The following is an 18,172-nucleotide window of genomic DNA, read 5'->3' on the forward strand; positions in this document are numbered from 1 at the left end:
TGGGACTACAGTTCCCATCATCCCAGACCACTGGTCCTGTTAGCTAGGGATGATGGGAGCTGTAGTCCCCAAACAGCTGGAGAGCCGAGTTTGGGGATGCCTGACAGAGGAAAAACCAGATTACATCCAAGATAGTAGAGTAGAAAATGGCACTATGCTGCTGACATATTCGGGGGGGGGGAGTTACTACAAATATTAACCACATTTGCTTGGCAGGTAAGAGAGTTATGTTTATTTTTCCATAAGGATATGCACCATAAATATAACAGGATCTGTTGTGTTGAGGAGGGTCCCAGCAGATCATCAAGACTTGTGTAGTCCAATGTGTGGTTTAATACACAAGCTGTCATTAGCTGACATCCGGGAAAAGGGGTGGGGGGGGGCAGCTGGCCAGACTGCATTTATTTGTTTGGTGAACTCACACACACATTTTTCAGCTCCGCACACATACAGGAAATAATCCGAATCATCCATCAGGCCATTCAAGTCAACGTTAGCCTGGCCGATATTGTTACAACGAGGCCATCCCTGGAGAGCACGAGGCGGAATCCATCAGGAAAGGAGCAAATCCCTTTTCGTTTCCATCCGTCCTGCTTTGCCGTCAGTTCCATCCCGTCAGCATAAATCCAGATTGACGTCTATGGAAAGAAAAGAAAAAAAGAAGGGGGGAAATAGCTGATGAACAACAACACTGAAGATTCGAGTTTGGTTTCTGAGAAGCCCTCTAGGAGGCCTCAGTATCATGATGCTAAAACAACAGAAATAAAAGACTTGCAACATAAAGGGGTCAATTAAAGGAAGGAGCTTTGGGTAGAGATGGTGAGGATTAGCTTCGTACCCTGCGTGTAACTGTGTATAGTTCCCCCGCCCCTCCGGTTTGGCTGCAGCAAAGCGTCCTTTGGTGGTCTCACGACAGGAGAGGGAAATCGATTTATCTCCAAGGCCCACAAGTATACAAACAACTGGATAGGGCTGGCCCACCCATGAGGCAAAGTGAGGTGACTGCCTCCGGCGTCACGATCCAAGGGGCAGCCGATCCCAGTGTAGATCTTTATTCCCCTTGTTTCTGACACAGATCTTCACTCGCCCTTTATCTCCTAGCGGGGAAGGGGGAAACCATTTTGTGATGCGCCTCCGGTGCCAAAATGTCTTGGAACAGGGTGGAATCTTTAGCTAAAATAATGCAAAAGGTCTCTTCATCACAGGCTGAAATGCAGGGCAGAAGGAATCAGGAGTGCCGAGGCCACGCTGCGGCAACGAGGCATTCCATGCCATCCTCCCAAAACCAAACCAAACCAAACCAGTTACAGATAGGTAGCCGTGTTGGTCTGCCATAGTCAAAATAAAAAAATTCCTTCCAGTAGCACCTTAAAGACCAACTAAGTTAGTTCTTGGTATGAGCTTTCGTGTGCATGCACACTTCTTCAGATACACTGAAACAGAAGTTGCCAGACCCTTCTATATAGTGAGAAGGTGGGGAGGGTGGTGGGAATGGGAGATTGGCAGATAGCTGAGATGAGCTAACTTAGTTGGTCTTTAAGGTGCTACTGGAAGGAATTTTTTTATTCAAACCAAACCAGAAGAGGTGAAGCTTCAGACTGGTGCTACTGGGAAACAGATGCCCGACTTATCATTTTAACATTGCATTTAGGAGCTTCCAGATTACCTGTTTATTGAGCGTTCGTCCCGATTTGCTTGCCAGGAAATTAAGACGGTGTTGCGTCAAAGCAAGACTCACTCTTTTCCAGGGCATCTTCCCATCTTTTTCCTTATGGCAAGAAAGTCTCGTCTTTTTTTTATGGGAAGCAGGCTGGTTGTGCAAGGCTGTAACTGCACATGACCTGAGTTTGCTGGGATGTGACTGAACCCCATCTGAATACAGGGGTGCCTGGGAGAACCCTCTTTTTCCATGGACAAAACCTACCAGGCAATGGAGGTTTTGTACTCCAATGGAGTACAAATAAATTTGCACTGTACTGAGCCAGACCATTGGTCCATATAGCTCAGTATTGCGGACACTGACCGGCAGCAGCCCTCCAGGGTTCTTTCCCCTGTCTGGGACCTTCTGCAAGCAGAGCAGGGGCTTTGCCACTGAGCTACAGCCCTCATGGGAGAACCCTTTGTTCCCGTGTAATTGGGAGTAAGCCCCATTGAGTTCAACACGACTGACTTCTGAGTAGACAGGGTTAGACTCCTGCTGGAAGTTCGCAGCCGGATCTTCCGATCAAATCGCTGGCAAGACTTGCCTTTGTAGAAAGGCAAGCAAGAGGAGATTTTTTAAAAATTTAGATTTGGATTTTGCCATCACGGCTCAGTTAATTATTTTCTGCTAAGCAGACAAACCAACCAACTAGGCATCTGCCTTGATTCACGTTAGGGAGCATCTCCCCCTGCTGGCCAAGGTGGAAATAAGAAAGGAATTAGGAAAGGAATGAGGCAAAAACTTAGAAGGGCCGTTTTGCTTAAGGAATAAGTAGGAGCTGCAACCGTTGTTGTTGTTCTGCCCATCTGACTGGTCTGCCCCAGCCACTCTGGGCAGTTTCCAACAAATTAAAACATTAAGCACAGTAAAACACCAAACATGAAAAACTTCCCTGAACAGGGCTGCCTTCAGATGTCTTCTAAAAGTTATTTATTTACTTGACATCTGGTGGGAGGGCATTCCACAGGGCGGGTGCCACTACCAAGAAGGCCCTATGCCTTGGCTATGGCTGTATGCCTCTGAATATCAGGGTGAATGAGTAAGAAAACCAGGAGGGAGGGGGAGGGAAGGGAAGCATCCTGGGGGCGGGCATGGGCAACTGGCCAGCTGGCACCCTGACCAGGAAGGCTCTGTGCTGCAACATCACACTGCAGACTGCTTCCCTTGTTTTCCAGCTGTTGTCAACAACAGACGGCCCAATGAACCTGTCAGACCAAGGTCCATTCAGTCAGGTATTATCTTCCATGGTGAGCAACGCGTGGCTTTAAAAGCCGATCAAACAAATTAATGGAGGATCAGTGGCTATGACTCGTAATCTGGTGAACGGGGTTTGATTCCCCGCTCCTCCAAATGCAGCTGCTGGGTGACCTTGGGCCAGTCACACTTCTCTGAAGTCTCTCAGCCCCACTCACCTCACAGAGTGTTTGTTGTGGGGGAGGAAGGGAAAGGAGATTGTTAGCCGCTTTGAGACTCCTTAAAGGGAGTGAAAGGCGGGATATCAAATCCAAACTCTTCTTCTTCCTCTTCCTCTTCCTCTTCTTCCTTCTTCTTCTATGAGCCATGCTGGCTGTGTTCTCCCTTCACTGTCCGAGGCAGCATGCCTCTGTAGACCCGTTGATTGGAATCACAAATAGGTTTCCCCAGCCACTTTGGGCGGCTTACAGAATATATAAAACATAATAAAGCACCAAAGATCAAAAACTTCCCGATACAGGACTACCTTGAGATGTCTTCTAAAAGTCAGATAGCTGTTTATTTCCTTGACATCTGAAGGGAGGGTGTTCCACAGGGCAGGCGCCACCACCAAGAAGGCCCTCTGCCTGGTTCCCTGTAATTTCACTTCTCGCAGTGAGGGAACTAGCAGAAGACCTTTGGAGGAGGACCTCAGTGTCTGGGCTGAACAATGAGGGTGGAGACGCTCCTTCAGGTATACCGGGCCACTATGAGACTAGGATGTTGGGACGACTGTGGGCAGGATTCACTCATTGCAAGCAACTGGACTAGATGAGTCTCGGGGTCCTTTCCAACTCTACAATTCTAGGGTTAGGGATAGGCCTATGTCCTGATCGAATAGGCCACTTCTTAAGTGGTTTCTTCTCCTTAATCTCCTTTTCTGTGAAGAGTCTTTTGGGACATTTGCATGAGAACGTAAGAATAACCTGCTGCGTCAGGCCAGGAGCCACCCAGTCTAGAATTCTGGGCTCACAGTGGTTGCCCAGATGTCTGGGAAATCTGTCCACGGGACCTGAGCACCACAGCACTCTCCTCCTGTGCTTTTGGGCAACTGATATTCAGAGGCATTATTGCCTTTGACCAGTGAGGCAGAGCATAACCATCATGACTAGTAGCTATTGATAGCCTTTTCCTTCATGGATTTGTCTAATCTTCTTTTAAGGTAAAGGTAAAGGGACCCCTGACCATTAGGTCCAGTCATGACTGACTCTGGGGTTGCGGCGCTCATCTCGCTTTATTGGCCAAGGGAGCCAGCGTACAGCTTCCGGGTCACGTGGCCAGCATGACTAAGCCGCTTCTGGTGAACCAGAGCAGCACACGGAAACGCCGTTTACTTTCCCGCCAGAGTGGTACCTATTTATCTACTTGCACTGACGTGCTTTCGAACTGCTAGGTTGGCAGGAGCAGGGACTGAGCAACGGGAGCTCACCCTGTCGCGGGGATTCGAACCGCCAACCTTCTGATCGGCAAGTCCTAGGCTCTGTGGTTTAACCCACAGCGCCACCCGCATCCCTAATCTTCTTTTAGAATCCATCTAAATTGGTGGCCATTCCTGCCTCCGGTGGCAGTGAGTTCCACAGTCTACCTACACACTGCACAAAGAAATACTTTCTGTTATCTAGCCTGGATCTTCCGACATTCGCTTTCGCCGGATGTTCACGAGCTCCAGTGTTATGTGAGAAGGAGAGAAACCATTTTCTAGCCACTTGCTTCCACAACATGCACAATTGTATAAATGCCTATCCCCCACTTCCGACTCACAGAATTAAAAAGTCCCGAATGCGGGGGATTGCTCCACCTGCTAACTTTGTGGCTCCCCCAAGGGTGGAGATACCTCCCTGTTTTGTGCATGGATGGTGTTGTTCTGGATCCAAATTAGAGAACGCAACTGCTCTCGGCACACAGGATGCGATATTTGGCTTGATGAGACGCAGCCCCCACGCAGAAACCAGGATGCGGCGAGCACAAGAGCCACGGAGCCGGCCGAAGTTTCATTTCCTGATTCTACGGCTTGCCTCTTCCGCAGTGGGAACTCGCAGAGCAAAATCAGGATGTTTACTTTACCCTATCTGCTCTTTCGATCCCAGCCACGAAGCCTTGATTTTAGCAGAAGGCTGCTCCGCCCTCCCTTTCACAACCCCTCTGAGAGAACAAAGGCTTCCTTATCAATGGAATTAAAATTATGCCATGCTAAAATGAAAATGAAAAAGGGTCGCGTTTCATAAAAGGCAGCCGGGCTCCACCAGCAGTAACCTTGAGCTGCCGAGTTTGTTTAAGATCTTTCAGGCCTAGAAATAGGGATGTAGAAGCTGTCTGGCACAGAATCAGGCCACTGAGCCATCTCAGCTCAGCAATATTTACAACAGGAATGGGAAAGATGTAACCCTCCAGATGTTCTCGGATTCCAACTGCCTGCAGCAAGCATGACCAAAAATTGTTGGCATCCGAGTGCGCCTTTGGGGTTGAAGTCAAACCACTGGAGGGTTTGCTGCAGTTGTGGGGTCCGATATGGGAGAGACATGTTTTGCTGCAACTGGGGCAGATGATGGCGTCTGGCTGCGCTGCTGCAAATGCTCAATAGCTTTTCTTGAAAGACCTACATTGGCTCCCAGTACGTTTCTGAGCACAATTCAAAGTGTTGGTGCTGACCTTTAAAGCCCTAAACAGCCTCGGTCCAGTATATCTGAAGAAGTGTCTCCACCCCCATTGTTCAGCCCGGACACTGAGGTCCAGCTCCAAGGGCCTTCTGGCGGTTCCCTCGTTACAGGGAACCAGGCAGAGGGCCTTCTCAGTAGTGGCACCCGCCCTGTGGAACACCATCCCACCAGACGTCAAAGAGAAGAACAACTACCAGACTTTTAGAAGACATCTGAAGGCAGCCCTCTTTAGGGAAGCTTTTAATGTTTGATGTATTATAGTATTTTAATATTTTTTCGGAAGCCGCCCAGAGTGGCTGGGGAAGCCCAGCCAGATGGGCGGGGTATAAATAATAAAATAATAATAATAATAATAATAATAATAATAATAATAATAATAATAATAATTATTTCTTCTCTCTGCGCTCCTCCCAGCAGCCATTCCTGCTCTGGACACGACCTGACTGCCTGCGGTCATCTGCAAGGGATTCCCACATGGCGGCGGTGACGTCAACAGCCGACATGAATGTCTGTTTGCAGACATTTTTGTAACACAGAGCCGGTCTGCCAACAGGCCTGGTGCCAGGAGCCAGCTCCCCGTAGCGTAGGTCCTTGCGGATCCTGCCACCTTCCATTCTGTGGGCATGGCCAGGCTAGGGTAGACGTTGCTGAGACAGGGGTGTAAACGTGCTGGGGTGTTAGAATTCCTGCTCCATGACTGCAGTCATGGGATTGTTGTCTTTCACATGACAGTGTATATTTTGACTCCACTGAGTGGGAAGTGACGGAGACAGGATGTTTTTGGTATTGTGTTCCGTGAATTGGGACTATTGTCCTTTGTTCTTTTTCTCTTTGATGTCTGATGCTAGAGAGAGAGGGAGCCATGTTGCAGTGCTCCGTGTATAAAGGTAAAGGGACCCCTGACCATTAGGTCCAGTTGTGGATGACTCTGGGGTTGTGGCGCTCATCTCGCTTTATTGGCTGAGGGAGCCGGCGTACAGCTTCTGGGTCATGTGGCCAGCATGACTAAGGCGCATCTGGCGAACCAGAGCAGCGCACGGAAACACCGTTTACCTTCCCGCCGGAGCAGTACCTATTTATCTACTTGCACTTTGACGTGCTTTCGAACTGCTAGGTTGGCAGGAGCTGGGACCGAGTAACGGGAGCTCACCCCATCGCGGGGATTCGAACCTCCGACCTTCTGATCGGCAAGTCCTAGGCTCTGTAGTTTAACCCACAGCGCCACCCGCGTCCCTGCTCCATGTATGTTTATATGTAAATAAAGTAATTAGCCCAAATGCTGAGTTGCTGAGGTCTGTCATGCATGATGCGCAAACTCTACGGATCCCTAAGTGTGCCAGTGTCAGTTGGCATTGGTCACTGTGATGTTTAGGCTGAAGAAAGCTTTTGAAGCTCCCGAACGAAAGACCAGGAGGGAGAGAACATGCCAGCCGGGTATGTGTCTCTGCCAGGGTCCTACTCGAGTGTAGACCGAGCTCCTTACAACAGGGGTCGCTGAGACAGGGGTGTAAACATGCTGGGGATTTGGGGAATTAGGCAAGCACGTCTTTTTTTGAGGCTCTGCCCTGCCATGAGATAGGAGTGACAAACTCCTTCCCCTGGTCTCCCAGAATCAGGAGAGGCACGCAGAGGGCGGAGGAGAGGTTAGCTTCATGCTGGTGCAGCCTCAGATTGCTTAGGGGAAACCCTGGAGAGGAGAGGATTTAGGCAGCTGTGGGGAGGCTGGGACTCTCAATCTCAGCAACTGGGTCACAGAGGCAAGACCTGCCAGAGATGGGTGCTGCACTCATTAGGCCCGGCACTGCAGATCCTGTTTTTGCTAATAAAGAGTTAACTCCATCTTGCCCAGTGTGGTTTACTGCTGGCTCGAGCCTGTCACCTGGAGTAGCACACAGGCATCATGTCTAGCAGCCTTGCCCTCCATCCATTTGTCTCATATTCTTTCAAAGCAGTGCTGGGGCCTTGGAGCTGGATCTCAGGACTCGAGAGGTGCGGAGGGTGGCAACACAAGAACAGGGCCTTCTCTGCAGTGGCTCCCCGTCTGTGGAATGCTCTCCCCAGGGAAGTTTGCCTGGCGCCTTCATTATACTTTCAGGCGCTAGGCAAAAATGTCCCTTTTTAACCAGGCCTTTGGTTGACACCCTGAACCCTTTTAAAATGTGGCTCTTTTTGAAGGGGGCTTTGAGGGGGGTTATTGTTTTTACTTTGATTTTATATATTGTGATCTTTTATGTTAACTGCCCTGGGACCTCTGGGTATAGGGCAGTATACAAATTCAAATAATAATAATAATAATAATAATAATAATAACAACAACTCTCCCCCCCCCAAGACACACCCCTCACTGTTTGTGTCTGACTGGAATGTGTCATTGGAACAAGGCCTTTTGCTTCTCTGGATGGAGGATAAAGGCGTCTATCGTGCACAAAAGCTAGCCTACTGCGTTGCAGAAACATTTCACAGAATCATAGAGTTGTAAAGTTGGGTTCCAAGGGTCATCTAGTCCAACCCCCTGCAATGCCTCGCCCAACAGCAGGCGTGTCACTTGCTCAGAAGGGAATGTGGCCTTTGAGCTGAGAAAGGTCACCCCCCACCCGGTGTTACTGCTGTCTAAGCTAGTGGCATTCACCGTTCCATGTGGCAGGGAGTTCCACAGTTTAAGCATCCCGAAACGCGTTCTCCTTGGACCCAAGTGAGACTAGGCTAAAGGCTGGCAAAGGAAGGCTAAAGCAACCGACCTGCCATATCTCAATCTTCCAGCTGTTCTCTCCTTTTCTTCAGATTCCTGACGCCGGGTGCTCTTTTGGTTGCTACCCAGGGATGGCAGCTAACCTCAGCAGCCGGTGACGGTAGGATCGGCCCCCGACCGCTTGGTGATGTGCAGTTTGGCAACTTCCTCTGCAGAGGTCGGGTGGATCCCAACCGTCTTCGCCATTTGGGAATAGGTAGCGCCACATCTACAAAGAAGGAAAAGGGATAAAACTGCGTGGACAGCGAAAGCCCTATCGAATCTTTCCTGCTACAGGATTACTGAATCAGCCTTTAAACCAGTAATTTACCCCTGCTTGGGCTGGAGGGCTTTAATGACACGTTTCCTCCTAGGAGCCAGAGCAATTGATCGCTCGTGTTTATTTCTTCTTTTACTGCAACTGCAAGAGCAAAACAAACAAGTATGCAAGGAACTGTTCGGGCTGCAAAGGGGGAATTTTTTTTTAAAGGTTCCACAGGCAAGGAAATGACTTAGTAAAGGGAGGATCCAGTAATGTCAAAAACTGAGTGAACAAGGAGCAGCTACAGTGGTACCTCTGGTTAAGTACTTAATTCATTCCGGAGGTCCGTTCTTAACCTGAAACCCTTCTTAACCTGAAGCACCACTTTAGCTAATGGGGCCTCCTGCTGCTGCCGTGCTGCCGGAGCACGATTTCTGTTCTCATCCTGAAGCAAAGTTCTTAACCCGAGGTACTATTTCTGGGTTAGCGGAGTCTGTAACCTGAAGCGTATGTAACCCGAGGTATCACTGTATTTTAAACGGTCAGGAGCAGAGGATCGTCAGCAACTTTAAGTTATTATTATTAAGTGGCACCAAAATCCACTTCAAGGTCGTGATCATACGCACGCTTCCTAGGAATCAAGTCCCATTGAACTGAATGGGACTGTGCCGCTTGTGGGATTGCTATGGGGAAACACAGTGGTTTACTGACATCCATACAATACATTTTAAAGCACTGCTCTATCACTTCTCCCGGAGAATGCTGGGAACTGTAGCTCTGTGTCTCCTAAGAACTCTTGCCATATTGAACCAATGACAGCTCCCAGAATGCTTTGGGGGAAGCCACGGGTGTTAACAGTGGTATATCAGTGGTCTGAATGCATGGGGCGACTGTGACCCAGAAATGGAGTTTAAATTCCATGTCCAGTTGACAGTGGAAGATAAAGGCCTCGCGAAAGGGCCCTAACTTGGGAAGATCTGTTCCTGTGTCAGCATGATATCTTTCCCAATGATGCTGGCCCACAGGTTATGGACCAGCCTGAGGAAGCGGTTAAACTGAGAGGGCCTGGATAGCTCAGTTGGATAGAGCATGGTGTTGATAATGCCAGGGTTCGATCCCCGCATGGGACAGCTGCATATTCCAGGATTGCAGGGGGTTGGACTGGATGACCCCCAGGGTCCCTTCCAATGCTACGATTCCATGATTTGGACCATTTTTAGACCCGAGTCCAGCCCTCACTCATCCACACTGGGTCTTAGGTGAATTCCCCTCAAAGCAAAGTGTAACTACAGTGGTACCTCGGGTTACATACGCTTCAGGTTACATACGCTTCAGATTACAGACTCCGCTAACCCAGAAATAGTATTATAATAATAATAATAATAATAATAATAATAATAATAATAATTTATACCCCGCCCATCTGGCTGAGTTTCCCCAGCCACTCTGGGCGGCTCCCAATCAGTGTTAAAAACAGTACAGCGTTACATATTAAAAACTTCCCTGAACGTCAGGTAATTATTTATCTCTTTGACATCTGATGGGAGGGTACCTCGGGTTAAGAACTTTGCTTCAGGATGAGAACAGAAATCATGCTCCGGCAGCACGGCGGCAGCAGGAGGCCCCAATAGCTAAAGTGGTGCTTCAGGTTAAGAACAGTTTCAGGTTAAGAACGGACCTCCGGAACGAATTAAGTACTTAACCCGAGGTACCACTGTACTCTCCACAGCACGCAATCTGCAATAACTTGTCTTGTTAAAGCAGATCCTTTGCAAAACAGCAGAAACAAATCTTCATTTCCTATCATCCAGGACCAGATTTAGGTCTGATGAGGCCTTAAGCTACTGAAGGTAATAGGGCCCTTTATATGTCCAGCTGTCAACAACAAATTGTCACTGTTTTTGTGTTGAATATATGCTATATGGTAATTTATGAATCTAATAGGTACCTAAAGCCATTTGCACATAACAAAATATGTATTTTATCAAAGTAATTGTTGAAAAGTCCATGCAGATTGCAAAGTCTATGCAGAATGTAGGCACCCTATATATTGAAATGAGCAAACCAGTGATATTTTAGAGAGCAGGCTGGCATTCCTTACATCATATGAGCCAACACAACACAAAACATTGTTGCTGTATGTAAGTTTTATTTTATTTGTTTTTTATCTTATATATTGGAAATGTACATCTAGTTGTTTTTTCCTTTACATTTTTTTGGGCGCCCCCAGAGAGTGGGGCCCTAAACTATAGCTTGTCCAGGTTATACATAAATCCAGCACTGCTATCATCCCATGCAGAAACTCAGCTTCCTTTTTTAGACCTTACTCCTTTCAGACGCTAGAGAGCAGCAGCGACAAGGAAAAGGAACCTGGCCCCAGGCAGAGGGAGATTTCCTAAATGTTGCAAAAGCACCCAACCAGCCCTGGGATTTGTTGAAGAGCAAAGTTTCTCCAGAATGGAAATTGACCAAAATTGCTTATCTGCAGGAGCGTCTGCCCCCACTGTCCGCAAAGAGCACCACGGTCGTCTTTTAGCAACAGTTTAAAGTAATTAGATCAGCCTCTCTTAACTTGTAGTTCACTCCAGATGTGGTGAACTGCAACTCCCTGATGATTGGCCATGGTGGCCAGTGCTTATGGGAGATGGATTTCTGGTTGGGGGAGGCTGAATTTGAGAAACTCGGATGGTGGGTAGAGCAAATCTGCAAAGTTTAAAAGTTGCTTTTATTTTATTTTAAAGCCACTTCTTACAATGAAATGTCTACTCAGTGGGACAGACTCCCAGGAAAGTATGCACAAGATTGCACTTTAATGACATTAAAAGATGCCACAATTCAGTTTTTATTTCATTTTAAGTAACTGTTAACGTAAGTTTTTGGGGGGTATATTTTGAGGTATGCTTTTCCCCACATATATATTCCTTTCGTAGAGTATTTTGGACAGAGAAACGCATCGCGACATTTGGAGACGTGTGAATTCTGAAGGCACATGTTTCAGTCTGAGTACAGTGGTGCCCCGCAAGACGAATGCCTCGCAAGACGAAAAACCCGCTAGATGAAAGGGTTTTCCGTTTTTCGATGCGCTTCGCAAGACGAATTTCCCTATGGGCTTGCTTCACAAAACGAAAAAGTCTTGCGAGTCTTGCGATTTTTTTCGCTCCCCCCCCTTTTTCTAAGCCGCTAAGCCACTAATAGCCTTTTAGCCGCTAAGCCTTTAATAGCCTCTAAACCGCTAAACCGCTAATAGCGCTGATCCACTAAGCCGCTAATAGGGTTGCTTCGCAAGACGAAAAAAGCGCTAGATGAAGAGACTCGCGGAACGGATTAATTTCATCTTGCAAAGCACCACTGTACTGTTTTCGAGAAGCGCCAACCAAACTCCTCTGCTTTCCCAGCCTGTGATCAGTGACTCTCCAGCTATTTTGGGCTACAGGACGCTTGGTTCTATAAACTCACCTCCTGTGCCCTCTAAGGTAAAAGGTAAAGGACCCCTGGACAGTTAAGTCCAGTCAAAGGCTACTATGAGGTTGTGGCACTCATCTTGCTTTCAGGCCAAGGAAGCTGGCATTTGTCCACAGACAGCTTTCTGGGTCTTGTGGCCAGCAGGACTAAACCGCTTCTGGTGCAATGGGACACCATGATGGAAACCAGAGTGCACGGAAACGCCGCTTACCTTCCTGCCACAGGGGTACCTATTTATCTACTTATGCTGGTGTGCTTTCGAACTGCTAGGTTGGCAGGAGTTGGGACAGAGCAACAGGAGCTCCCTCCATTGCGGGGATTCAAACCACCGACCTTCTGATCAGCAAGCTCAAGAGGTTCAGTGGTTTAGACCACAGCACCACCCTCATCCCCTGTGCTCCCTAACCCTATAAAAAGCATTAATCAGAATAGGGCTTGCATGAACCACTAACAAGATCAAATTCAAAACAGTAACAATTAATTGCGCGCTTATTCAAAATCCAGAACTATTTAGTTTAATTAATACAACAAAACTGATGAATCTGATCCAGTCTGATAATCGTTTATACTGCCAGTGCCCTACTGCTGCATCCTTGTCTCTTAGCACCCTGCTAGGTAACCCCACACTTTCCAGGAGGTGAGATCCCTCAGTTCTGATGTTGCCAAACTGCAATCCTCACCAACTCTGCCTATTGGACCTGCTGGAAGTTGAACAACATCTGGAGGGCTGCGGGTTCCATACCTCTGGTTTAGTGAAACCTACACCCCACCCCCACTGTGGACGTGGGTGGCGCTGTGGGTTAAACCACAGAGCCTAGGACTTGGAGATCAGAAGGTCGGCAGTTCGAATCCCCGCAACGGGGTGAGCTCCTGTTGCTCGGTTCCTGCTCCTGCCAACCTAGCAGTTCGAAAGCACGTCAAAGTGCAAGTAGATAAATAGGTACCACTCTGGCGGGAAGGTAAATGGCGTTTCTGCTCTGGTTCGCCAGAAGCGGCTTAGCTATGCTGGCCACATGACCCGGAAGCTGTACGCTGGCTCCCTCGGCCAATAAAGCGAGATGAGTGCCGCAGCCCCAGGGTCGGCCACGACTGGACCTAATGGTCAGGGGTCCCTTTACCTTTACCCCCCCCCTGCCACGGTGCAGATTTTAAAAGAAAATATGACCATTCCCTCCAAAGCTTTGATGCTTCTTCTTGCAAGCCTCCCCACGAAACATAATCAAAAAAAGCTTTTAGATTCCACCCCCCCCATTCTCTTTTAAAAGAAAGGCTTCTGCATATTTCAGCGATCATTTATTATCCTGAAAACATCAAGCTTTCCCCTTTGCTGCACTTTGAAGAGTTAACAGCTGGGTAGTGAAATGGATTTTTTTGGGAGGGAGGAGGGCTGTACGGTTTGCCAAGAAACATATTTCATAAACATAAATGCAAAAAACCTGGTACATCCGTCACTAAGCCCAACATTTTATTAATAAAGGCCTTATTTTTTTAAAAAAACTAAAATCTAGGAAACAAGACATAAAAGTAAATGGAAACATGGGCTCTTTTTTTAGTACTGCCAAAAGCTAAACCGCTATCTTTCATAATCTTACGGTGACTTAAAAGAGAAGGCTTTCGGAAAACTCCAGGAAGGGAGCGGATGGGGTAGAGGGCAGAATTCTTGATCCCACTTACTTGATTCCAAGGGCAAATCCTTGAATAACTTCGCCGGCGTTTGGGCCAATGAAATGAAGGCCGAGGATTCGCTGTTCTTGCTGGCGTAAGCACACCATCTGAAAGCAAAACGGGGAGCAGCAGGAGACTGTCAGAAGAAGACACAAGAAACTGCCTTCTGCTGAACACTGGTCCACTGAGATCAGTTCTGTCTGCACTGGCTGGCAGTGCCTTCTCCAGGGTTTCAGACATGGGACCTTCCCAGCCTGACCGGGAGACGCCAGGGACTGAATCTGGGGCCTTCTGCAAGGTGGATGCTCTGTCACTATCAGAGGATAGCTGACTAGCGCTTCAGACCATCGGTCCATCTAGCGCAGTGTTGCACACACTGACTGGCAGCAACTTCTCCATAGTTTCAGGCAGGGGACACCCACAGGCCTGCCTGGAGATGCTGTGAACTGAGACTGGGACAGGCAGGACTGTTTGTCCACCTAGCCCTATACTGTCTGCTCTGGCTGGCAGTGGCTCTCCAGGGTTTATGGGCAGAGAAAGTCCTTTTCAACCTGGGAGCATTCTGCATGCAAATCATCTCCTCTACCACCAAACTACACCTTTTGCATAGAATATAGGAAGCTGCCTTATTTGGAGGACTATTCGTCCATCTAACTCAGTACTGCCTACACTGACAGGCAGCTGTTCTCCTGGCACAGAAATGGAAACAGGAAGAGATGCCCACGAAAGAAGAATGGAGGATGAAACTGATGGAATACGCAGAAATGGACAGATTGACGGGGAGAATTAGGAACCAACATGACCAGAGACTCTCCGAGGACTGGAAGAAATTTACAGAGTATATCAAAAATTTATGTGATGAGCAAATAACATTCGTTGGCTTTCAAGAAGCTCTGTGAAATTACTGTTAGAAATATTGTTTAAAAAATATGATGTGATTAAGAGTATTTGAGTGCAATATAATATTGGGAAATGTGAGACGAGGATAAAAAATAAACGGAAAATTATCAGGCAAGCTGAGGGAAGTTCTGGAAAAAAGGGTTTAAGTTAAAAATGGATGTATAATTTTGTAAAAATGTTTTTTTTAATGGAAAATCTAATAAAAAATATTTATTTAAAAAAAAAGACAGGCAGCCGTTCTCCTGGATTTCAGACATTTTCATTTCCCTTTTGATTTGTATACGCCTTTCTACAATACGATACACAAGGCGCTTTGCAAACTGGAGAAACAACAATATAGACAGCAAAGCGCACAGCGCCCAATAACAATCTGATTCAACACAAAAAAAGTCATAATAAAAAGATAACTTTAAAATAAACACCTTGTAGCAAATAAAGCAATACAGTGGTACCTTGGTTCTCAAACACCTTGGTATTCAAATGCCTTGGTTCCCAAACACCAAAAACCCAGAAGTAAGTGTTCCGGTTTTTGAATGCTTTTCGGAAGCCAAACATTGGCTGTTTCTGGGGCGCCTGCACTAATCAGAAGCTGCGCCTTGGTTTTCGAACATTTCGGAAGTCAAACCGACTTCTGGAACAGATTAAGTTAGGTGCTTTTGTTTTTGCTATTTATTTTGCGTTTTTGTTTTTGAGGCTTTTTTGGTTAATTTGTTTTTGTGACTGTGTGGAACCCAGTTTAGCTACTGATTGATGGATTGTGTGACTGCGGAAATGGATAAAAGCCCCCCATCCAAACAATTACTATCATCAGTGCAGGTAAGAAAAAATAATAATTTTAATTTTTATCATCTACAATACTGTTTTATAGTACAGTACATAGATTCTTGCTTTTATTTTATGGATCAGTGGTCTCGTTAGATAGCAAAATTCATGTTAAATTGCTGTTTCAGAAGTTGTTTTTAAAAGTCTGGAAAGGATTAATCTGTTTTGCATTACTTTCAATGGGAAAGAGCACCTTGGTTTTGGAACGCTTTGGTTTTAGAACGGACTTCCAGAACGGATTAAGTTTGAGAACCAAGCTACCACTGTATTCAGCAATCCATTGGAATATAATAGTAAACAGTAAAATTAAATATCAGCAAATAATAATTAAGCAGTTCACACTTAACAATTGCAATGAAGAACTATAATCAATAAAAATAACGGCAAGTCACAATGCATAAAATACCACAAAAGATACACAACCTTGGGGGGGGGGCTGCCAACAGCAGAGGCAAATGTGAGCCTGGACAAGAGCAGGACCCCCTGGTACTGGGAAGACTGGGGTGGCAGTTTTTTGGCACCCTACTGAATCACCAGGTAGGGGAGAACTGCTATGGCAGTTTCCCGGCAGAGGGGGAGGTTGGTGCAGTGCAAACGCAGCAGCAAGGAGGCTGGATAGGCTCCGACAGTGCATTTGCCCCATGCCAGCCTCCCCAGGTAAGTGATTATAGCAAGGGCCATGGACTGCAAGAAGATCAAACCTCTCCATTCTGAAGGAAATCAGCCCTGAGTGCTCGCTGGAAGGACAGATCCTGAAGCTGAGGCTCCAATACTTTGGCCACCTCATGAGAAGAGAAGACTCCCTGGAAAAGACCCTGATGTAGGGAAAGATGGAGGGCACAAGGAGAGGGGGAAGACGGAGGATGAGATGGTTCGACAGTGTTCTCGAAGCTGACCAAACTGAGTCTGACCAAACTGCGGGAGGCAGTGGAAGACAGGAGTGCCTGGCGTGCTCTGGTCCAGGGGGGTCACGAAGAGGCGGACACAACTAAACAACAACAAACACACATTCTACAAGCCACTTTTGCCCCCACCATCTTTCCAGCAAAGCCAAGGATGCAGAGCCTCCGTGCTGGAAGTGGAGGTCAAAACGCAGGAGCGCAGACTTACTTTTATGTAACACTGAGCTGCATCTCTTTCGGCCACGGTAAACTCCAATGGCTTATAAAACGCATGGTACACCTAACGGAAAGATATCGGAAGATGCAATCAGAGCCAGCGCCTGCCTTACACCATTGCTTCATTTTACATTTTTATCATTTCTGATAAGAGAAATCTGTACATAACCTTTGTTAAATAGTAGACTTCAGTGAATCGGCCCCGTTCCCCCCCGTGGCAGTAGATAAGAAGATCAAACAAAAGGAACACCTTACCAGTTAGAATCTTTAATAATCACAGCAAGAGAACAAAGAACACATCTCCCAGAATGGCGGTGCTCCCAATTAAGGGTTACTCCCCTACGTCCCTATTAATCTACATCGCTCCTACGTCTTGTAATCTCTGTGCTTTCTGTTCTAACACTTTTTGAGCTCTCTGTGACTTTGGAATTGGGGGGTGAATGCTGTCCAGAGACTGTGAATCTGTTAACACTCTCTCTTCTATTGTTTTTTCTGCTAGCTGCTCCCCCATCCAGTATTTCCCAGCTTCTGCCTTCTGAACTAGGCCCCTCTGCAAACCACTGTTCCAAATCTATACTGTCCTGCTCCTGGGAAGATTCAGGATCAGGATCAGATTGGAATGGCTCCCACCATTCTTCCTCAGTGCAGCCCTCCTCAGCACGGTCCCTGACACACAGTGACAGAGCAAGCTGGCTCCTCAGCACTGGTGGCCAGCAGCCATGCCTGTCAGGAGCCCAGCGTACCTCTATATGATCTGCTCCAAACCGTCCAGCAGCTTCTTCTTCCGAGAGTCCTACACAGCCATACTCCAGGGGAGTGAAGACAGTGGTAGGCACCTAGGCGATAGAAGGCCATCCTGTTACTCGCTTTTTGCCCCCCTCAAATTTTTTTATTCATTTTATAACACAAATAAAAAACACAAACAGAAACGACAAACAAAACGAACAAATTCTTGTCATATCCTTATTTTCCTAAACGTTGTTAAGTGGGCTTCCCCAAGTCCCCCCTATCTGATTTTCATTTTACTTCATCTTTAGCAGTTTACATATATCATAATTTCTAACCATCTTTTTTTTTTAATCACACTTAAAATAACTTCACATTTTATCACTTACAAATAATACTACTTTAAAATACCCTGTCTTCTACTTCTAACCCTACAGCCTATATCCACTTCCAAAGCTATTCTAAGGTTTAAATATTAACATATTTTTTCAAATATTCCTTAAACTTCTTCCAATCTTCTTCCACCGTCTCTTCTCTCTGGTCTCGGAGTCTCCCGGTCAGTTCGGCAAATTCCATATAGTCCATCATCTTCATCTGCCATTCTTCGATAGTTGGTAGATCTTGTTTCTTCCAATTCTTCACGGCCATCCCGTTACTCTCAAGCCAATAGATCAAGAGCCCCATACTTCTCCCTATCTCACAAAAGTTAGTGACATACTAACTTTTAGTTTAGTAGTGTAGTGGAAAAAGCCATCTAGGCCAACCCCCAACAATGCAAGAATCTCAACATGTGGTCCCCCATCCAATTTCAAACCATACCGGATCCTGCTTAGCTTCACAAATATGCTAGCGGTTTCATTGCTGTACCACTAGGAGGGGTTGATGCAGAACCCCTTC

General features: G+C 46.8%; 1 protein-coding gene across 1 annotated transcript in view; it reads right to left on the reverse strand.

Moving 5' to 3' along the window:
- Positions 1-204: 204 nt before the first annotated feature.
- The window catches only part of TXNRD2 (thioredoxin reductase 2), a 65,357-nt gene continuing 47,389 nt past the window's right edge, over positions 205-18,172 (reverse strand). The window contains exons 14-18 of the mRNA XM_082203302.1: positions 17,293-17,385; positions 16,542-16,613; positions 13,719-13,816; positions 8,331-8,549; positions 205-638 (exon numbers count right to left, since the gene is read on the reverse strand). Coding sequence (XP_082059428.1) covers positions 8,426-8,549; positions 13,719-13,816; positions 16,542-16,613; positions 17,293-17,385 — 387 coding nt within the window. The 3' untranslated portion in view covers positions 205-638; positions 8,331-8,425. The remainder of the gene's footprint in view (positions 639-8,330; positions 8,550-13,718; positions 13,817-16,541; positions 16,614-17,292; positions 17,386-18,172) is intronic.

The sequence above is a fragment of the Podarcis vaucheri genome (genome assembly GCF_965113315.1).
Source record: "Podarcis vaucheri genome assembly, chromosome: 16".
Taxonomy (NCBI): Eukaryota; Metazoa; Chordata; class Lepidosauria; order Squamata; family Lacertidae; genus Podarcis; species Podarcis vaucheri.